At 32.1% G+C, this 24,474-nt stretch overlaps 2 protein-coding genes across 2 annotated transcripts; one reads left to right on the plus strand and one right to left on the minus strand.

The window, feature by feature from the left end:
* The first annotated feature begins 2,183 nt into the window (after positions 1 to 2,183).
* Positions 2,184 to 23,267, plus strand: LOC130635902 (uncharacterized). Its single transcript, XM_057445428.1, has 2 exons — positions 2,184 to 2,328; positions 20,335 to 23,267. The coding sequence occupies exon 2, from the start codon at positions 20,449 to 20,451 to the stop codon at positions 21,340 to 21,342; it is 894 nt and encodes a 297-aa protein (XP_057301411.1). The 5' UTR covers positions 2,184 to 2,328; positions 20,335 to 20,448; the 3' UTR covers positions 21,343 to 23,267.
* On the minus strand, positions 14,604 to 15,791 carry LOC130635903 (sphingosine 1-phosphate receptor 1-like). Its single transcript, XM_057445429.1, has one exon. It carries the CDS (start codon positions 15,497 to 15,499, stop codon positions 14,612 to 14,614), a length of 888 nt encoding a protein of 295 aa, XP_057301412.1. The 5' UTR covers positions 15,500 to 15,791; the 3' UTR covers positions 14,604 to 14,611.
* Positions 23,268 to 24,474: the final 1,207 nt, after the last annotated feature.

Genomic DNA, 24,474 nt, shown 5'->3' on the forward strand with positions numbered 1-24,474 from the left:
TGGTTTACCACTTTTAAGAATAGTTCTTGACACAAAAGTGCCTAAAATCTAGGAACAGCAAAAATTAAAATATTTCAAGTATTACTTACTTTTAAGCAATGAATTTATTGTCTCTTGCAGAGGCAGGATGAAGGTTTAGTTTGAACTAACATGGCACACGTGGCCAAAATACCTCTTCCCAGCATTTCCAATTCTTTCAATATCTGAAAGGGTTTCCAAATTCAAAACTTCTTCATTTAACTTAGGTAGCATACAATTGCTTTGATATTCTAGCCATTGGAAGTGCTCCCTGCAATTGGAACTGACCCAAGTAAACCATGTTGAAAAAGAAACATCCACTTAGGCGTTTAAACTTAAAAACCCACGGACGTTTTAGGCGTTTTAACTTAAAACCCACGGACGTTTTAGGCGTTTTTTATTCCCATTTCAGAATTTCATGCATTGGAACTTGAAAACCCGCGAACGTTTTAGGCGAATCGACATTTTGCCTAAGATCGCCCCGGGTTTGCTTATTTGAGTAAAATATCAAAAATCGATAAACTGCCGCGTTGTGATGAAGTCGAAATCGGCGGATGATAAAAGTATTATTTAGTTTTTTTATAGATTATTCTACCTATAGATTTTTTCTCTAGTTTACAAAATTAGGCTCAGAAAAATGCCTAGGCTGCCTAACCCTAGATCCGCCCCTGGCTTCTCATGTGTTGATGTTTTGTTGCGTAATGAAAATATTGATGTGACGATCGAAGATGTGAATGGAAGAACAGCTTGTGATGTTGCTGGATGGAAGAATGAACAAAAGCGGGAAATAATAAGACGAAAAATAAAAGATTACGAAGTAAGTTATTAAGTTTATTTAATAAATTAAAAAGAAGTATAACTTTGTATTTTATTTTAAGTTTGTCATTTTAAGACATAAAAATGATTAAAATATTTAAATGATAAAAAATAGGAAGGAATAATTGGTTTTCGAGCAGAGTAAAATATTTTAACAAAATTTTTAAAATAATTTAAAATACAATACGCCTTTCCAGAATTTCATAAATTATAATAATTATGACGTCATCCGAAATTTTATAATGGTTCTGTGCTTTTGAAATATGGATATTTAGATAGAATATTAAATTATCATGACAAAAATTAAGTTTTTAGAGCAATATAATATTTTGGTTGGATTTTATTTAGATTTGAAGAAAATAATTATTTTGAAAACGAGGCTATTTTTGGAAAGCTCGACTATATAAAGGGTTTGACCGTAACTTTCAGCTCGGAATTGAGGCACTTAACGAACAGAAATATTTACGAAATTAGGTAATTTGTTCTACCTTTTACTAAGGAACGTGCAATGTAATGTGCAAATGGAAGTGGCCGAAAAATAAGAACAAAAGGAAAGGCTGAAGTTTGGTTTTGGGTACTTAGCGCAAAAAATGGCAAATTACAGAACAAAAAAATTTTAAGCATCGTTTACAGTATCAGATTGTGTCTGACAGATTTATCTGATTCGACAAAAATCTTTTGTTGTTGTCACATTTATCGACAGACACAATCTGAAGAATTAAAAAGTTTTAACTTTTTAGATTTTGTCTAAAAAGAACTGACCAATGAAGTAACAGATTGCTTTATTAAATATTATTGATTTGAAAATTCTTATGATTTTGAAAGTACGAGAAGAAAATCAAAAAGTTACAAACGGAAGTTTTATTGAACTTTTGAAAGGGGAAAAAGGTATATGGAACGTAAAAACTCCGCTGTACAAAACCAGGGGTGAGAAAGCAAAGGTAATAAAAAACATATTTGCGACATCTGACACAAACGTAAACGTAAGAATGTGATATAAATAATTAATGAGAAAACTCTTCAGACAAAGTCTGGTAATGTAAAAGACGCCGTTTTTGGATGAGCATGTAATAAAAAATAACATCTCAGTGCAAAGATAAATTTCATCATTCTTATAAAATAAAGCATTTTTTAGCAAAAAAAATAGAATTAAGTTTAATTTTTAACAATCGTACAATCTCTTTCTTTCACACTGTCCCGCACGTTTGCTTTCATAGGGTATTCGCTATACAAACATAGATGTAAATCTGTTCTTCCGAAGACTGTACAAATATGAACATCAAGTAACATAATTTAATTACATTGTAGTTCTCCGTTATTGTTTGTTGTACTTTTTGTTGTATAGATCTTAGCCACTGCTACTTTTGACTTATCTCGAACAACTCCTTTGTATGAGATCCAAATGCTAACATAAAAGACTTCTGCTGAATTACAAATCATAAAATATATGTTGGAACTGTTGTAAATATCTCCTTCATCGTCTGCTTGTACATGGTAAGTTACGACGCATTCTCCAGTATCATGACCATGCCAAAAAAGTTGAGCACAACTATCATTATGCGCATGCTTTATCATTGATATTGATGAAGGTGTGACTAAACACAGGTGATAAATAAATGTAAGAGTAAATTTCGCGAGAGACATATAAATGTTAACAGATATGGAAAATACTTACAATTAACATCTATTACTTCTAGGACAAGCCATGGCATCGATGGGGAGTCCCATAGTATTTAATGCTCATTTAGAGCTACGCAGATCCAATTAGGTTCTGCGCTTTTCCAGACTCCCTACAATATCCAACGGCTCACACAGATATTAGAAATTACAAACGCAATGCTAAATGATACGCAAAATTGCGTACCATCCATGCGCCAGGGGCTTGCAATGCTAACACGACTTAAGCCAATCTTATGAGTCTAACTGTTTTGCATTTCCTTGGCCGGTTAGGTTCGTAACTCCAAAATAGAAGAACATTTTCGCTTTTTATTCCTACTTAAATTTTCACTGCCCAATTATAATTCGAAGGTCAGCTTAGAAAGGAGGTTCTGATGTTGAAGAGAGGAAACACCTAGCGCAGTGTTGAAAGAAGCGAGAGTTGGTGAGGTGAGGCAAAAAGGGAGAATACATTCTTCCCAACAAATATTTTTTTAAATATTATTTGTTTAATCAATAAAATTATAAATTAAGAATATTGTTTACTTTAAAAAAAAGAAAAAAAAAACAGTTACTTGCATCATATTTTCTCTTTTTTAAGAGCGTTAGAACGAAAAATTACTTGAACATGATTTCCATCGGTAACATTGTTGTAGGAAATACTAATGAAAGGAAAGACAAATTTAGGATGTTTAAAACAACCGGCATGCAGAAAAACAATAATCCCAGAGATGCGAGTACTCGTATAAATTAATATTTTAATCATGGTTGCGCCGTATTGTTCTTTGTAGCATCTCTTTTTTTCTGACAATTTATTCTTTTTTTCAAGTCCAAGTTTAACAATTTATCTAAATAATACCATAATATTACATCGGTCTTACATCGTTGCATGAGATGACGCTGACAGTTTTATCTTCGGCTATGCTTTTCTCTCTTCCTTTTTCTTTACAAGAGCACACGAAAATTAAATATTTTTGACCCACTGTTGTAGCAAGAAAGGTGTAGATCAATGCATCCAAAGAAAATCCAACGCATAACACCGCATGACTTATTGCTAAGGTACCTTCATCGTCGGTAAAGATCATTATGCTGTCTGGAGCAGAATTGAATATAATATAGGTGACTATAATTAAAGTAGGCATAGTAATTGTCTTGCGAATGTGATGTTGCCTTCTCAAAATATTCGCCCTGAATTAACTGTTTTTTTCGTTTTGTTTCCAGTTTGAGTGTTTATTCCCCCACGTAAAATCTTTACAACAATGTAGCTATAGGTAACTCCAGCAATGATGAAGTATGCTAGATTTTTCATTATTAACACGTACCAGATGAATATATAAGAAAAGGAATTGTTTTTTTTATGGTAAACGAAAGATACGCAGGAAATTACAATTATTACCACCCAAACTGAGTTCATGAGATATCTTGAACGCTTGGCACACCAATACAATGGATATTTTATATTCAAATATACTTCAAAAAATCTATCCAGTGTTAAACAGCTCATGATAAAAAATAATCCCAAAGGTGAAGTGAATAATAACACCAGAACAATATCTTGAAAAACATTTGGTGACTGAGTTGCTGATGGAGATTCAGGAATTTCTACAATGGTTGTGTTTGAAGTTTGTTCTGTGGAATTCATAGGATTTTGTATAAATCCATTTTCGGTGGATGTAGACAGATAATCTACTATCAGAAACAGAAGAGATGTATATATTTCAAATGCACTAAGGTGCAGCAAAAACACCTTTTGACTACCACCAGACTTTGTGCTTCGCTTCAGTAACAGTATGAATCCAGCACAATGTAAAAATATCGGCAACAACCATATCGTGTAAAAAAAAAAACATCTTCTATCTTTAAACTTAAAAAAATTTATAATAATGTTATCATGAAATTTGCTTTTGTTATGTCTTGCTCGCATTTATTATATAACTTACAGTTTTTATATTAACTAATTTGTTCTACAATTCAATGGATTCAAAGGATAGATAAAGTATTTGTGAAAGAGGAAGAGGAAAAACTTTACATTTGAAAATTGAATTACATCTGCTCATACTTATAATTGTTTTTGTTGTATCTGTCTGTTTGTCTGATTTCAACTTATTGCAACTTATAGCAGCTCTTAAGTTCGCCCCCTGTGTATCTGATGTTTTATTTATATCATTAGAAAGAGAATGAACAATCTTTTCAAAAATAAAGACTTTGTAGACAAGCTTTAAGAAATTCTAAAACACGTTTTTATTTGTCTTTTTTTTAGAAATCGTTTAATCTAACCATCATTTTCTTCAATACATGCATAGAACATAGTTACAAACATCAATGACATGTAAAGGCTACAATTATACTTACACGGGAATATCCAGGCAGTAGCTTTTTCAATTTGCCCAACCAAAATAAAATCTTCCCAAAGTAAAATTAGAGTATGTGAGGAAAACACTCTGTATTGTATATATATCACAATGTTTAGACCCAACTCGCTACAACTTTCGCAAAAAAGGAAGCAAATGCACACGCAAATGCAAGAGCACAAATTTCATGACGCAAAAAAATAAAAAAAAATAAAAAGTGTATTTGCAATCGCATAAATTCGCAACAATATCATTTTTGTGCCACAGATACAGCTAGGATTAAAACGTCCCGACAAAAAGGGTAAATTGGGACTTCTATTGCGAAAGTTTTCCATATTCAAAAAATTAGAGATAGTCTTCTATTCTACAACGCTGCAAGACCAAATGTAAAATTTTCGTTGGAAAGAGCAGAGAATATTAAATTAAAGTGCCTGTAAGAATTTTACTTAAAATAAATCACAATTTTGAACCCCCCGTAGTTCTACTTAGAGTTTTGTTATGTCAGCCTTAAAACTTGTCCAGAGTTATTTTATACGTTCCTCGTCATCTATCACAATTTCTGTTTTATATAAAAGCAACCAGACTGGAAATTGCTGAAAACAAAAACAAAATTACTTATTTCCACAAGACACGTTTTAGCTCATTTTATATTTAGCCATGTTGCGAACGATTTGGGGGCGCAAAAATATCTTATATACTCAAAAAATCATCAAGTTATAGATTAGCATGTGAAAAATTAAAAACACTTAAAACGCTTCACTACATTTCCCTTTTTTTAAAAAAATTCAAGCAAACACTTTAAAAGTTATGACATTATGATTAAGTTTTTCCAGGTATACCGACTTGTTACCCTGTCAGAGATATAGTACCGGCGAAGGTTGCAAAATTAGTGGTCAATCAGGCGGTTAATTTAATTCAAAAGGTAAAAATAGAAAATTAAATGCGCACCATTAAACGTTTTTGTGCATTTCGCACATCATGATTACTAGAATAACAGTGAGTAAAAATTTTTAGAGTATACACAGTACTTGTTATTATAATGTTAAAAAAAATAGCTAATTAGAACGTGTCAAGAGGATTTGATGCAACGTTAATGTTGAGATCTCGTTTGAACTTCTTAACGGGTTTAACGAAAGGTTTATTATTACTCTTCCCGTTGCGATGATCATAACTTTTTAAGAACGGATAGTTTCTGTTTAGTAATCGTTTGATAACAGCGAATGTTTTTTGGATACTTAAACGTTCTTTGAATTTGAAGGCGACGTTTTGCCTTTCCAACATAAATTACGGACATTCTGTACTACGTATTCCATGAAATAAACGATTTTTAATTATCTTCAAATTAAGCAGATCTGGTAAGTCTCAATTTTAAGTCCACTTCACATTAAAATTTATATATAGCGGAAAAAATCAGACATTTCTGTACTTTATTGTCACAATTTTTATGGGCGTAAAATAATGCGTTTGACAAAGTTCAATTGATTTTCCGGAATAAATATTTTTGGTGATGGTCAAAATTACTATATGTTATGATTGGAACTGTTTTTTGTTTTTTTAAATTTTATAAGGGAGGACCATGTGCAAATATATAATAGTAAAAAAAAAATCTAATGGCCGAGACTGTATGTAAACTGAAATGACTGACTTTTGTGTAAGTTTTTATCAGCAAAGACAATATACAACATGCCAAATGAACTGATTTTTGTTGATTTAGATTTGCTCTTCAGAACCCGTTCTGTTTTACATTTTGTGTAAAATTTTTTAAGGAAATTGAAGATATTTGTTGATTTGAAACTCACTCCTTGCTCACCGCGTTTTTGACATTTCAGTTTACAGTGTTTGTTAAAGGGCAGTATGGATCATCATACCAAAATACAATTAAGTTTGTGTTGTTAGCTGGTTAATTTTTACATTTTGTGTAAATTTTGTTGGAGAGAATGGTTTGCAACCAAAATAACTGATTTTTCTAGATTTAGTTTTGATATTTTCCAAACTATGGCTTTTTGATATTTTTGTATAAGCTTTAAGGGGAAAGACAATATTTTTAAAATGCGTAAAAAACTTATTTTTGTTCATTTGTGCTTACTCTTGCAGGCCTCTTTTTGACATTTCAGGTTAAAATACCGAGGGTTTTCAACACAGTCGCTTATAAATTGTACATATTTGAAATGCGTTATTTCTGATATGGTCATTATCTGTGTTGTGACTGTCGTTGTTGTAACTATTTGTGAAGAATTTAATGCAGTTTGAGATTTGACATTTTGTGTAAGATTTTAAGAACATTTTTGTTAAATTAGGAATTACACTAAACGGATTTTTTTGACATTTACAGATTCATTTTTTTTGTGTCAAGTGGATTTTTCAAAGGGCCTTATCTACTAGTATTTAAATAAAATTGTGTTCTTACCTTCTGTTTAGTCATGTCATGTCGAAGAAACGGCAAAGTTACCGTAATGTTGTTTTCTCTGCTTCTGGTGGCGTTGTCAATTATCATCTTACTTACTTCAATTATTCCTATTCAGTAAAAAAATGCAGGTTTGAAATGCGACGATATATATCTAGCATTCTGGTATTACGTTATTTTCCTTCCGTTTCTACAAAAAAGTGCTCAAAGTAAAGAATAACTGTTATCTTTGCTGCTCCATATAATCAAACTGCTAACACAATTACCGAACATTCTAATTTATCCAAAAATGCCTGGTAAAACAGTATTTAGGTTGCCATAGAGCCCCAGAAACGTTGATACATAGGGTAGACTACCTTAGTGTCCATGGCAGTGCCATTAACTTTATAGATATTTTAAGTCGAGGTATTAAAAGTAGTTGTTTTCAAGGGTAAAAGAGAACAATGTGCGTATCATTTGATCGTTTAGTGTATAGTTTGGCAATTCTTTTTCTTATTTTTGATAGTTTCATTCATCTCCACACATAATATTTTGGCAAAAGGCAGTGGTTTTTATGTAGTTGTTGAAATAGACAAACAACAAGCGTGTAGGCTGCGCAACCGACATCTAAAATGACCTAGAACCACTTTCTACAAAGTGTGCATTATGGAAAAATCCTCCACACTTCCACTGTTAGCACAATTTAAGATTTTGGTTCTAACCAAATAACTTAAGATTCAATGTCCTAAGTCGGCTGCGAACATTGACAAATGAACTTTGACAAAAAACGGTTTTCTCGATTGCTTTTGGTCACGAGCTGTAATAATTTCCCCTTTTTTGCAATATTATAAGTCTGGGAATATGACTTGTGGTACCTTTTTATATAATGATGTGACATCTGACACAATTATGACTTATTTGGATAACTTTGAAAGTGGGATTCTTGGAGGTGTATGTTAAGTTTGGTATATAGAGTTTTGCCAGCTAACTGCATGTATATTAGTTGAAATTTTGTTAGTTTTTTGTTTATTGTTTCAAGGTCACAAACATTGTGTAGCCGTTTATGCAAATGTATATCTTTGTGTCTGTACGGAAGAGGAATAATTCTTGTAAGATAAGGGACAATTTTTTCATAAACACAAAAATGTAAGCTAAATGTAGTCTGTAGATCCCCTTTCCCTGGGTATTTACAGTTAGGTAATATTCAAATGTTGTCAGTCCCTAAAACCATACGCACTCGGATATGCTCCCCTGTTAAGCCGGCAGACGACAGCAAGTTCAAAACTTTCTATTCTCTAAGAAGTCGATGTTTACAGTATAAAGTATAATTAAACGTCAAAGGATTCTACCTTATTGCAACATCAAGTTTTTTTCGAATATGAGTGTCCCTAAGAACTTTGACCTTGTTGGAATCTTTAAACAGTATATTTTATATACAACATCCCACTGCTCATTTTAAAACGTTTAAGAACACGAAGAGATCCTTAACACTCCCATGCTGCTTTTAAATTGCGATAAGAATGCTAAAAAAGAAAGAACGAAACAATACCTTGTCTAAGAATACTCCAAGTTTTTTGTTTTTTCTTTTTTTGTTGCGCAATATAACATATATAATTTTGTTTTAGGATAAGATATAATGATGTCAGCCTAGTATCTATGATTAGTATTTTTTTGACAATGAAAATCACCATCAATTAAAGATTGATGTATCAAAATAACTTCGACTGATCAAGGGGCGGCGCCACAATTCCAAAGCGGGGGAGGGGCTTAGGCATAATGGGAGATTTTGATATCTTAGTGACAATCAACGAGCGAAGCAAGTTTACCAAGCAATTGGGGTCCAGGGGGCGTTTTTAACCCCTCTGGTGGAGTTGAGGCCTTTGAAGCCAACGCATTTTAGAGCCTAAAACACATAAAACGGCTATACCTTGGATTTCAAAGAACTTGTAAAGGTTATCCCTGTTTTCAGAAGAAATGAAGTAGGCCAGAAAATAAATTAAATTTGAAAGATCATCGGAAATAGCAACGTTTTTTGAATACTTCTTAATTTATTTATTAAATATTTTGCAAGAAAATATCTCTTTATTAGGGAGAAATCAAATCAATTTGTAATTCATGTCTCATAAAGTTGTGTTTTAAAACTTCGAATACAACGAGGGAATCTGAGCACAAACAATGCCTCAAGTCATCTTAAAACTTCCCGAAAATACGTTTTCTGGAATCGCATGCATTTTGATATGAATTCATTTGGGACCTCGACCAAGTCAATTGAATCAGTGACGGACTTATGGGCATAAAGGATTGACAGTGGGTTAAATCGAGCAGCGGTTGTGGTTGAGCGAAGCCACGTTTTGTTTCTCCTTGTCAGAGAAAAAGATCTCTCTGGTGTTGCAGTTGTTGCAGCATTAACAAGTAACAATTCCAGGATCTTAACAGCATTAGGTAGAAGGCACAGTTGACCTTTAGAGAGAGATTGTACTTCATCAAGTATGTCCTAGAAACAGTCGGGTTTCCACTCTCTCAGTATGGTTCAAAGTATGTCTGCTTCTACAGTTGAAAATTAATTAATAATAACTTATGTGCCATATTTGCCGTGTTTTGTTTTCGTAGGCCTTAAAACTCGGTTGATTGAACCTTTCGCGGATTGCAGAAATCATGTTATCTACAGCTTCAAAATAAATTTCACGGTATCGATCTTATGCCTTTAGTGGGCTGTAAGGTTCTGTCGTACTTTCTTAACCATCCACGTGATGCATTATTGAATAGTTTGGTGCCTTTCTTTTTCTCGGCAACACGGGTTGGTGAATAAATTTTAACTCACGGGCATTTTCAGTGATTATCTTAAGCGGTTCTCAAACCTTCTAGAATAGTTACTAACATTTCAGCAGTCTTTTTGCTAGTGCAGGCGGACATTTTTTCGGCTTGGAGTGTTTTTAATAAATTGTCGGCGTGAGAGTAAAGACGATGTCCAATGGTCACCCCGAAAAGGAAATCAAACTTTTCCATTTGTTTCTTTACGTCTATAATTCTTGATTTTACTTCTGTTACCATTTTATCAGTTTCAAGACAAAATGTCATTACTTCTTAATAATTGTCAAGAATTTTCGCGAACAGACGATCTTGTTCGGATAGTTTTGATCACTGTCATAGCCTCGTAACAGTATCTCTTGACGAGAAAGATACTGTATGGATCTAAGATAGCCATGAAACGCCTACGGTTGAATTCTCGTGTTTCCTTTTCTTCATCATCAATCAATTGAGCCACGTCAGGACATTGAGGAATGAGTATTTCGTAGGTAGGTGCTGCTCCGTGCCACTGGCCTGACTGATGTTTTTCAAGTTTCTTAATCGCCTCCTTTTAATTTTTAAAACCAGAAATGCATTTTCTTTACATCACTCAGTTTTCAAATTATCTTGATTATTTTGACGTTTGCACGCAATGCATGTCACAGAATTGTTAAAATCGTCATAATCTAGCCAAGAAATCGCTTGGACCAATCGTGTTTACATCATCGTTGTTGCCTTCCAAAGACAGTTTCTAGGAAGACAAAATTGCTAACGGGGTGATAAGGCTTCCTTTCTGACATGGTTGGACACCTAAGATTTGAAAATTTAAATTTATTATACACCAAGAAAACTTTGAAGTCACGTTGAAAAATAAAAACATCGTTCAATTCACACAAAATTAAAGCCGCAAAACTTTGAAGCACAAATAATTGATGAAAAAAGAAGAACTTTAAAAAATGTACCAGGTCTAGTTAAATGCTGTTAATATTTTCTTGCCTCTTACAAAAACCCGTCTCAAGCCCTTCTTACAACTTTCGTCTTCTCTGCTTTTTCTTTTGTTGTAAAACGTTGCTTTTTTGTTTAAATGAAGCTGTGTTTTGAATAAACTCTTTCTCGGCGTGCTTGTTGCGTAATGATTTCGTTTGTATGCATCACTGTATAAAAAATTGCATTATTTAGTGAGATTGCCTACAGATTCTCTGGTTGAATAACATCAATTTTCATGCAGTGATAGAGACAATTATTTGCAGAAAAAAAATTATTATTTAGCAAAAAAGTTCCCCTAGTGGTGCCGCCCCTGTGATAGAAATGACTTTAACTTAAAACAATACAGATTGCAACAAGAATTACATGTTAAAGAAACTTCTGTTACAGACTGCAAACGAATGAAAATGTGCTGTAATTTTCCAAACAATAATTCTACGTTGCATTACTGTTGACTATGTATACACAAAATTGTATTAGTGCGGTGGAAAAATCCACGATAGATACCGAATAAAAAAACAGCGAAATAGTAAGTGAAATTAACCATAAAGTTTGTTCTTTTGGTCAAACGTTTTGTTGTTTCCATTCAAGCGGGAATAAATAAAACCAATATGCTTTTTATATAACAGTGGACAATAAACAAGTGCTTAAGGGAAAAATAAAATAATAAATTAACCGTGACTTTTGTGTTTTAAAGTTTACATTATTACACTAAGGTTACACAAATGAGAACAATAAAATAAATTAACCGTGACGTTTTTAAATCAATTTGAAAAAGCACACAAAAGACAGAATAAAAAAAAAAGTTTAGCAAAATTGTCATGTTACCCCAGCTGTTTCTTTAGAAAAAACAATACATCCACTTTGCCTGTTACAAGCACACGGAACTGGCGTATGATTATATCGACCAGCTGTTTCACTAATTTCTCATTTAGTTCATGTAACAGATTTAACGTCTATAAAAAACAATACAGCAGATGCGAACCTTACAAATTGCCTTATTATATAAATGACGTAAAATTGAAGGTATCCAACAACTGCAGTATAATGTGATATTTAGAAAGTAATTCTATTAAAATAATTGTACTGACCCTCTGACAATGCAAAAATTATCTGGAAAGAAGTTAATCGAAGCACTTTATAGTACATTTCGTTCATAAAATATAAATCACTCAAAATGTCACATACAAAAAGAAGCTGATAAATGTAAAAAAAAAACTTTGTCAGTGTATATGTTAAGATCAGTTAAGTTATTACAAACCCTGCCAAAGGTTGACAGAAAATAAACAAAAAATAAACAATAAATTGTGCCTCTGGAAGAAAATTTTATTTAGGTTTAAAAAAAATGGATTGCAAGGATAAATTATAATGCAATAAAACTTTTTGTTATATATTGAATATATGAAATATATATCTTTATTAAATTTTAGAAAAATTGTTAAAAGAAGTTAAAGAAAAAGAACAGTGTTTAAACCCAAATCTAATAAAAATCAGTCCTTTTAGCAACTTGCATGCTTACTATCAATAAGCCTTACACAAAGTTTAACTTCTCACATAGTATTCTGTCACAAAAATTTTTAAATAAAATATATATATAAATAACGGAGTATAAGATCAATTGGCATATTTTTTAGGCTAATTAGCACAATTAGAAATGCAAAAACAGAGTTAGAGTCATAATTCATGTTAAAACAACCGCAATCAATTTAACAGTTCATTTCATGTCAATTTTTCACTAAATTTGCAACACAAAATACAAATGGTTTTTCTCAAAAGGTTTAATCAAAATATAAAAGATGAGAGGTGAACGACAAAATCAAAGTTTGCAGAAGTTAATTATTTTGGTATATATATCTAATGATATATGCCCTCTAAAACAATATTTCAACCCAAAGTGTGAAAATGAAAAACAGTTTGCAACCCAAACAGTTATTCTGATGATATTGCATGCACTTTTTCTCCACAAAAATGTAAAAAGAGAATGGTTGTAGAAAATACTTCTAATTCAACAAAAATCAGTATTTTCGCTATTTTGCATCTTTTACTCATTAAGTATTACCCAAAATTTCAAAAAACTGCGATTTGGAATGCATCAAATTTATAAATAGAGAGGGATCAGTCATTTCGGTATGTTGTACAGAGTCCCACCCGGTAAGAATTTATACAAAATATAAAAAACACCTTGCAATGTGCACAATCTAATTCCCCTTCATTATGTCTTCTGTATTATGTGAAAAAAGTTTAATTTATAACGTCTACAACAACAAAATTCAGTTCTATCAGTATATATTATGCCATTGTCTGACAAAATGTTAACCTTAAAGTTTCATAAGGCTCAGCCTGTAAATTAAAAACAACCAATATCATGCATGTTTGTCTGCAACATGTGGGTACCAAAGATTTAATGATAATTATAAAACGTAAAATTGCCGTTTCTTTTATGATTATCATTAAGCAAACGGCAACCCGCGGCGTCGCATACCATTATGTTTTGAGCTGCTTCTATATTCAAAATGGAGGATTGTAGTACGAACACCAGTTCATCCAGACGGAAAAAGAAAGAAGTTAGTAATTTCTCCCATAGTATTTTAAAACAGAAATTTTTCTTTATTTCTTCATAAGTAACACAATGTTATTACACTTTTCGCTCAAAAAGTCAATTTGAAATAATCAGAACAAGAAAGGTCTAGATATTGAAGCACTTCAATAACGGGTTTTTAGAACCACGTGGTTTTCGAATTCGTTCTGAATTATGGAAGAAAACTTGTAGTAACCTTAAAAAGGTCACGAAAGGATTTAACAAGCTCAATTCCCGCAATTTTGAAAAATCGCGTGTAATAAACGGAACAAGAAATTTTACACACTTTAGAGCCACAGAGACGTCTAGACAACCTGCTTATGCATAATTATTTTTTATGATGCTTTTGATAATTTTTTATTTTTATTCTCTAAAAAAAGCAAAATTTTCCTTCAGTATCATTTTGTCGGTAAAATAAGCTAATTCTGTGAAATATATCAATTATCACTAAATTAAAAGTTTGTTTGACGAGCGAACAGAAACAACACGAGAAACTGTATTTGTTAAAAAATGCTACGTACTAGCTGCAAGAATTTGATTAATACCTCCAAAAAGATTTTAAATTGTCATTGTTGTTCTATACAAAATTTCGAAGGATATAGGCAGCTAGCTAGTTCAAAAGGTTTAAAGTTTATTTTGTCTGAATATTTAAGTTAAAGGCAGGGTAAGTACTTATATCGAATAAATCATGGATATCCATATATGCAGGGAACTTTTCTGTCATTTTTAGTTATATTTGGATGCCCAATATGATGCCATGGAGGTAGATTTATTTCTACTTCCATGATGATACTTAAGGTGATATAAGTCGTTGTTTTCTTCCTCAGTAATCATAAACGTTTTCACAGTCAATAGCTCAACTTTCGTGTAAGTTACTAAATTGAAAAAACCAACAGCCGTTTCCTAGCCCCTTTAAAATATTATTATTTATGAATAATGTTAAATATAATGAAACATCTGAAATGAGATATTTAAAGATTAATGTTGAAATTAAATGCAGAATTACTATGCAACATTTTTGCACAGTCTTAAGTTTGTTTACATTTTACAACTGCAAAATATTTTTATCACTTGTTTCTTTACTTTCTTTGATCTTGAACAGTATATGAGTGGGTTAAACACACCATTTAGTAAAGCCATTATCCAAGAGCATGGATTAACATACTTGTAGACAACATCTTGATCTTTCAAAAGGGGTGTTACAATTTGTATGAGTATGTTAGGTAGAAAGCATATGGCCAAAGATGTAGACACTAAGATGGCAGTTATCAATGCACGCTTATGATTATTGCTTTCGTCGCTAGTACGGTTACTATATAAATAACGATATATCCGATATTGGCATATGATTGTGCTGCAAAATATTATTGATCCAAATATACAAACGAACAGTTTGTAAAATAACCAACCATCATGAATAAGATACCTTATAATAACAGGCACGGTGATTAGAATAATACATACAAACAATAATATGACGTGCATACGTGATCTGTGTGTTGCTGACCTGTAAACAAACGGCTTATGCACTGCTAAGTAAACTTGAATTGTTATAGCAAATAGCATAGTGACAGATATCAAACTCAAAACGTATCCTATAACTACTGTCGCAGTCAGAATTTGACATCTTGTATACCATCTTTTCCGTATTAAAACAAAAATCAATGATGAATTGGATAGACCATGTAGCAAATCTGATATGGATAACAGCACGTAGAGGTAATTGACAACATTTCTGAATTCCTTCTTAGCAGTAACTAAGAACAGAAAGCAGCCGTTTACCTTTGTTACCGAAATGGATATTATCACAGAGACAACAATGATCCAATAATGAAAGTTTGTTAATTCGTTCTTTAAAATAGTCGGAATGTTTTTGTAATGTTCCACAAGACAAAGTACAACACTGCGGTTCGACATTCTTGTCATAATGTTTCACTTAATGCTTTTTTCGTCTTGTAACTGGTATTCCTAATACATATAAGTCATTATTTTCGTCTACCATTGACTTTCATTCGCGGTTTTTACCCTAGTTTTTTTAATTATGTGTTAATGAAATAACTGTAATTAATATTTTTTTGCATACGCATCGTCATCTATTAATAGCAAACTACTTCTTTGTAATTGTCAAATCAAAGTTTATTAGACACGTACCTAAGAGGAAATCACAGCAAAATAAATATTGTAACGCAATTCAAGAAGTTTTATTGGAAACCAAGATCCTTTATGTTACTCATAACAACTTCCTGTTATGGTATTACCATAGCTATTGCATCAAACCTCAGAAACATTACAATGCTCTTTTAAAATTAATTGATTGCTTTATGTTGGCTAAAGTGAAGAAGAAAGTTCTATCTACTCGATGAGCAGTATATGTAGGAAATTCTGATGAAACTTACGAACAAAAATATGATCTGATGATACATCTATACCAATCTCTAATTTTTCGACATCTGAAATCGATTAATGGAGGTATATCTTTTGGCTAGTTTTGTCGTTAGGTATGTATGCATTTATTTTTAAGTGATTATGTCATGTAATTTTCTTGGTATAAAATATGCCGAAGAGTGTATTTAACCACCTCAAATAATTTATAAATGGGTTATGTCTTATAATGAAATATAACGGAAAGGGGAAATCTGCATTTTAGTAGGTCGTGAATATTTCTCTGCGAACATTTGTTTTTATAGAGGATCATTATGACTCAGTGGGTTTAATGTGTGCAATATTTATTATTGTTCTACACTTCTCCTACGTCATAACCCATGGTAACATAATTATTTGGAATAATGCTGTAGCTATATAAATAATAGCTATTATGCAAATGCTTTTCTTTGTTTTAAACTCACCACCGTGTTAATGTCGATGATGGACCCTGAAGTACAAATAGCATTAAATTATTTTTCCTAGCGTGCAAAAAATTGTTCTACAATGCTTAAGGCAGATCGGAACTTGTTTAAATAGTTCCCAGGAAAATTTTAATTTTTATTAGTGCCATCTTGATTGCAATGCTTTACGCGTGATGTATTTTCTTGCAACTTTATTGGCAGGAAAAAGTTGAAAGTTTTAAATGTTTTTTAGAATCCATGATGCTGAAAACTTATTTTAATGCGAATGCCTATTTGGGTAGTTTTAACAAGTGGAGATCAGCCTTTACTCAACTTTTATATCCGAATAAACTACAAACTATGTAGAAATTCGTCCTAATTCGACTTCAACGTAAACTAATGCGTAATAAAATATTAATATATTCAGATAAAATATATAAACAACGGATGCATTAGAAGTTGCAATGTCTTATTGCAAACGATATGTAAATGTATATTCATACTGCTGTGCATTAACACATTTCTATTGAGACAATACAATGATAGTAACAAACAGATTTGGGTCAATGGTGGGTTTCTAATTCCAATGTAGGTTGTAAACACTAATATGTAAACGTTTACGGATGTTAGCACGTTGAAACTCTTCAGCTGAGGGAATAATTTTAAAAGTTATTCTTTAATCTCTCGTTTTTTTGTACCCGGAGAGATTATTGGAATAATAAACCAGCCAATATTTTATAGGTACATATGCAAAAGGTTGTCAAAAAATTCTCGAAATAATTGAAAAAATGTCTAAGCTACAAATCAAGTTTAGATGTGTTCCCAATTGGTTAAGAAAATAAGTATATAAAAATCAACATGGCAAAATTCACTGTAATTTTAAAATGGCACCTTTTAAAGCCGGAAAGTGTATTAACATTCGACCTAACTTCTGAGTTTTTTCGAACAAATTGAATTTAACTCCGCACACTTATAGTACGTCACAAAAGGATCAAAATAGCAGCAATAAATTTTGCTTGCGTAAGCATATTTTTTAAATTTTGTCCAAAATGCCACTATCTGCTTAAAATTCAATTAATTTAGTTCAAGAGCGTCTTTTAACATTCTGTTTGAAATTTCTGAAAGCTAAATGAAAGTTATTTAACATATTTTCCGGTTTTTACACAGATTGCATAAAAAACTCTCAAAAATTGCCCGGAAAAATCAGGAAATCGGATTAATTAATTGTCCAAAACATGCAAAATGATTCTTCTTGATGAAACAAAGTTGTGTTGTCGGTAAGTTCTGGCGATAATCCTAACAAGAGTTATTATATTTTCTCCATTATAGGAGATTCATAGAGTTTTTTTGGTTTAGTTTCGAGTAATAGCCAATATCAAAGCCTCTGAAAGGTATGGGACCTAAAAAGGTGTCTAATAGATAAATAGTGAAACTCAGTAAGTATCGTAGCCAACGTAGCCTTAAGGAGTTATTAAAAAAAAGTTAGTGGGGGGAGGGTGGAATCGCCCCCTCCCTGATCGAATAGGGTTAAAGTCACATTCACTATTCTTAAACACTCTGGACTGGCTTTTGATTAAAAAAACACACAGAAAACGCATCGCTTTTGTACATGATCGGTTTGTCATCTACGGGTGAGATCATTATGAAGCACAAGAACAAAATTGTCTGAACGAGTCGTGCTTTAATAAAAGCGTTTTTGTTAATAAAACGATGCATAAAACAACATGACATATGTTTATAAAAACATAAATATTACAAACTTTTATCTTCAAACTTGGAATTTGAAACACAATGACCGAATAAGAAAAGTATACTGACAAATTCTTGCGCTAAAATAATTTCTGTTTACGGTATGCCAGCTCTAAGAAAAAGTAGAGAATTTTAAATCAAATGAAATACGCAAATTAAAGCAACTCGAATCCAGTGTTCCAAACACGTCCTAAAGCAGTACCGCGATAGAAGGGTCAATCATCATATCACATTACCCCGTACGTGTGATTTAAATACGGGTGTTTTGTGTCGTACGCCAAGAGGAAGGTGAAACGTCTCTGCGGTTCATTTTTTCTGCATAACCTTTAGTTGCACCAAGACTAGGTGACGGTGAGTATATGTTTCATGGCATCAATTTGATCAGAATAATACCGCTGTCGTGACTTATTATAGTTGGTTTTGTAATCGCCTTAATTCTATGCATTTTGAAACGTGGCGCGGGGTTTATATTTAAAGTTAAAGGACTCCAAAAACGGCAGTATATATATATATATATATATATATATATATATATATATATATATATATATATATATATATATATATATATATATATATATATATATATATATATATATATATATATATATATATATATATATATATATATATATATGACATTTAAAAGCTAAATATACTGAAACGACTGGCTCTGACAATACGAAAATTATTAAGAAAAGAAGTTCAGTAAAGCATTTAATGCATAGCACCATTGAAATTGAAATCACTTAAAATTTATATTGTAACATATTTCATTATGTGTCATACAAAAAAAAAGCTGATTAATGTCAAACACAAAATATCGGTTAGCTTATTGCATAGTTCCTATAAAACAATATTTAAATCTAAAATGCCAAAGAAAAATAGTGTGCAGCAAAAATCAGTTATTTCATTAATCTAACAGTCCCCACAAAATCTTACACAAAAAGTAAAAAAAATAATGGTTGTTTTCTAATTCAATAAAATCTGATTCAAGAAAAACCAGTTCTTTTGTCATTTTGCATGTTCTCCTTACCCATAAAATCTTGCACTAAATTTCAAAAAAACACGATTTGGTACTGATCAAATTTCGAGGCACCCAGTCCTATCCGGTAAGAGTTTATACAAAATATAGAAAAACACAGTTTGAAAAGTGTAAACTCTAATTCTTCTTTTGCTTATGATCTTTTCTCACAAAATTAACATGAAATGTAAACAAAGTTTCTGTTATAACATCTAAAAACAACAAAAGTCAGTTTTTTCAGTATATGTATTTCATTTCATTGTCTTCCACAATTTTTACCTGAAAGTTTCACAAGCCACAACCCGTAAATTAAAATTCAACTAAAATCGTGTATTTAAGTCTATTACATACCATCCTGTCGCAAAGAAGTTTTATATACAATGTAAAAATTAAACAGTAAAACAAAAATTTTGAAATATCAGGTGCATATATACTGTCTTAAATTAAAAGGTTTTGTGGCTTGTTACATCTTCCATGATTTAAACTCAAAAGGTCTAGTCAAATAAGTTACATCCATATTCCTAACAAAAACCACTAAGAAGCTAGCTAGCTACAGATAGTAACATAACTTACAGGCAAGCTAGGTACTGGGGAGCTTTAGTTCAAAGATGATGTTAGCTAGCTATAGCAGGTCATAGCTCACCAGCTAAGTATAAACTGGAAACTTAGCTAGGTATAAAGAACATGGCTACATATATAAGTTAGATTAAAATTCTACTTCCTAGCTGCTTGTTTTGTTGTTGGTGGCTAGTTTTATGATGCTAACTAGCTAACACATAAATTTCGCATCAATAATATCACCAAAGCAGAAAAAAAACATGAACAACCCTATAGAAACCTTGCTGTGTTTCCTTTATATAACCATGCTCTTCTTCAAAGATGTGTTACGCAAGATATTGAATTTTTCAAACAAAAAAGATTTTCATTTAAAAATGCATAACAAAGCACACATTTACACAAATTAATTATCACATTATGTTAATATTAAATTCCTTTTTACAAAAGAAAAAAAATTAATACGTTTAATAAAACTTTTACGAAACAATATAAAACAATAAAAACTTTTCCTTTAAATTTACTATAGTAATTCAACAGCTGGAAAGTTTCTGTACATTTCTTGTGCTTTTTCCAAAGATTTAATCTTGTTGATATTTCTTGTTCAGTGATGTTATTTGACTGACGTTGTGGTATATAAAACTTCATCAGCTTGGTAAAATTAGAAGTATATAATCCTACCATTGCTAAAACAAAGATTTTTAAATAAAGCGTTCACTGATATGGAAAATAATCTGTCAAGGAATTCTATTATATGCAAAGGTCAAAAGATTCTTTCTGGAAAAGGAGTGGAAACAAACCTATTGGCATTCAACGCAATGGCTGCAATTTTCTCGTTCATAATGATTGTTACGAACGGTATGTTTCTCTTCGTTTACATAGCAAGACCAATCTTACGATGTAAAGTTAAAATACTCTATCTAATGTTATGCCTTTCTGATTTTGTTTACGGTTTGTTTGCGTTCTCATTGGCGTGCATATTAACGAGCAATAAATTAGATAAACAATGTCATATCATGGATCTGTTCATATCTTGTGGTTTCCTGTTCACAACGTTAGGTGTATTGTCGATTGGAGCAATCATTCTAGAAACATATTTAGCAGTTGTAAAACCGTTTACACATGCTAATCGAAGAGATAACAAAACTGTTGCAAAAATACTTACCGTTGCTTGGATTGCATCTATCTTTTTAGTCACAACATTGAAGTTATGGTTGGGTCAGTTGTGGAACATCTACTCAATTACGTTATGGATATTTATGATTCTGTTGCTTTGTTTCATCATCTTTGTACAAACAAAAATCTATTTATGCGTCAAACGAAGCAGTATGTTACGTAGTCGCGACAGATACGCTGTTATCACGACGTTTATGTTGACATTAACATATGTTTTAAGTTTTGTGCCAGTTTCAATCCTTGGGATATATTCCAAGTTCTCGTCTCACAAAGGCGTTTTGGAAAGTTACGTGTTACCTTGGGCTTACATAATGATAGGAATCAACTGTATCACCGATCCCGTCATTTGCACGATGAGAACCCCCGCATTAAGAGAAAAGGTTGTCGAATTATTTAATCACCCAGGCAATGCACGAACAAACCCACAAATTGAACATTAAGGAAGCTAAAGTAAGATCTCCGTCATTGATGGTACACTCCATCTTCGCATATACTGAATATCAGTGTTATAAACAAACTACCAAAGAGATCAAGTTACAAGAAATTATATCTACTTCATTGAAAGGATATACAAAACCTGTTAATTTTTTATGATTTGTTAATTTTTTGCTACGCCGTTTAACGCCCTTCTGAGTTTGTCTATCTGAGCTAACAAAGTTGGTGATTTTGCTTCAAATTGTGTATTTTTGATAGAAACATAAGCAATAGGTACTGTTACGCAAGTCACAACGGTTTTTCTTTAGGACTGCGTTATCGTCATAACATTTTGTTACAAAATTTGTACGTTGGTTTTTTTGCACACATGTAATACCAGGCGGTAAACATGTAAACAAAACTTATCCAAGTTATATTTTCATTGCTCCTATGAAGTCAAGAAATAATTTTTAGGTTAACTTTTCCTTTAATGTGGAAGTGTAAACAAAACTTCCAAATTTTTGAAGCCGCACACGAGAAACACATGGAATGTGACATTTCAGAAATGCACATGTACTAACTAAACATCATAATATAGAATAACTACACATGTCTTCAAAAAGTCTGTGACATAACATTGTGGTGGTTTTATCTAAATATTATGTTAAATTTGCATAGTTCCGTTCAAGTTTCTATGATTTAATAGGATTGATTTCTTGTTGGTTATTATTAATTGTTTGCATAAATTGACTAAATGAATGTAGAGGTGTTGCCATAATTTCCATAAATTAAATACATGGCATCGAGAGAAAATATATTTTTTTTTTTCTATACACTTATTCGTCGTCATTTTGTTTTGATTTCATGTTTAAAAGGAGTATATTAGCGAGAATTGCTGTAAGTCTGTGTTATTTATAATCTTCTTTCAATTAATTCGCTAATTATAGTAGCATGAATGGTCGAACCTACGTTTACGGAAAAAAAATTGTAGAATTTGTGATGTGAAAATTAAATTAGGTGTTGGATTGGATATGTTAATCCGAAACCACGTGAAATTTAGAGTAGCTGGTAATGTGGAGTGCCACAATACCTTTGCATGTCGTTTTAAAATCTTGAGACTAGTCTAGTAAATGATACCAAATCTTTAGGCTTTAATTTGCCAAATTGTTTAGTTCACGATGACTCTTGTAAACTGTTACATAAACAGAAAGATAGAACGCAGATGTGGAGAATTAAAAACGAAATGTTTATAAAGACATAAGCTGCTTTTTGGTCTTTGTAATGACGGAAGTATATAGGAATACACTATCTGCAAAAATTTTCCATGAATACTGGCAGCAACAATGATGATAAATTGGAAAGTTATCTTCATGAAAATAAATTTGAGGATGAATTTTCACAAATCAAATTTTCTATTAACTTGAATAACCAAACCATCCATGATGTAATATTCTTCAGAAAAAGTAAACATTTCAGAATAATAAGCGTTCGAACTAAAGTAATTACAATCTGTAAGAACTGGAGATTGAAGAGAAGTTATTAGTTTTTTACATTTAACTTAGGCTCACATTACGAAGTAAAAAGTCAGAGAGGAAGGATGGGGAATATTGTGGTGTTTGGCATGCCATAAAACTTCCATTTGAAGAAAAAAAGGCAATATTTTAGTTGCACTTCACAACTTGTTTTTGTACTTCCATAGTTCTTATTATAAACTAGTCCGTGGCCCGTGGATAAATATGAGGGTTCGCCCGTCCTTTGCTTACCACAGAGACGACGGCTATTATTATAGAGGTACTAGCCGGGTTAAGCCTCAAGTTAAGAAGTGACCCGTCGTTAAACACTTTGCGCTAAATAACAGCTGTAAACTGTACCACACGATCAGGTGGAGCGCTTTTGAACAGGTATGCAGTATGTTGTAAATCAAGTGAAGCGCATACACCATTATAGTGTTGCGACTGTGCGCATACACCATTATAGTGTTGCGACTGTAACATATTTTTAAAAAAATATCTTTCCCGCAACGATAGCTGAAATAAAAACAGAGTTTAAAAACCGTTGATACTCCATCATAGCAAAAACAATCGGTCAATATTATTTTATTTTGCGGAATAAGATTTTGTGAAAGTTAAAAAATTAATCGTGACACCGGGATGATCGTATAGTACAGTTAAACAGTGTTGTACAGGCGTATAGTGATAATACCCTTTTGAAAAAACTTTCTCGCTGACTCAGTTTAAATAAAAACACAAGAAAAAGTCCATTGCTAAAACAAGGTTGAGCGGTTAGTCCAGGTAAACAGTGTTGCACATCCGTACAGGTGTGATTCCCGAGAAAGTTAGAAAATTAATTGCCAGTGGGCTAACCCCTTTTACAAAAAACAGTCTGTTGTTAACACTGTACAGTTAAACAGATTTGAACAGGCGTAATACTCTTTTTCAAAAAAACATCATCGCAACTTCGGTTTAAATGAAAACACAGGGAACAGCCTGTTGTTACCACTCCAGCTAAAGGCAATTGCTCAGCCATTTTATTTGCAAAAAGAGTTTTCAGGAAAATAATAACAGATGCAGCTACCTAACAAACTGCATTTAGCATAAGAATTATTGCTTAAGAATATTGTTGTAGCCAAACTGCATTTTTACACTCTCACTTTTTAGGCAAATATAGGAGCTAGCTAAATGGCTACATCCTCAACATAAAAATAAATGTTGGGTAGGATAAAAAGCTCTTACATCAAACAGAATAGTAAAAAGTAAGGCTCTAGCTAGCTAGCTAGCTAGCCTTCAAAATCTTCGTTCCTAGCCAAAAATCCTAAAACTGGTGGGTTTAAGATCTGTACGTAGCTAAAAAAACGTGACAATATATTTATCTTAACGTTAAAAACAAACAGAAAACAAATATAACAAAAATATAAGCTTTCAGAAGATAAACAAAAGCAAACAGGCCTACAAACCTCCCACACATTGCACATAACTTTTTACAAAATCAAAAATCTTGGATTGTATTTTTAAGAATCAAAACATTCATGTATGTATGTATGTATTCTTTATTTTAAGTTGGTTACAATGGGTAGCCTAGACTAATAAAAACCAACTAACCTAGGCGATCCAGCTTTATGCTTTCTTGTAAAGAAAGGCCAGAGAACCTGTGAACGAGGT

The sequence above is a fragment of the Hydractinia symbiolongicarpus genome, chromosome 3 (genome assembly GCF_029227915.1).
Source record: "Hydractinia symbiolongicarpus strain clone_291-10 chromosome 3, HSymV2.1, whole genome shotgun sequence".
Lineage (NCBI taxonomy): Eukaryota > Metazoa > Cnidaria > Hydrozoa > Anthoathecata > Hydractiniidae > Hydractinia > Hydractinia symbiolongicarpus.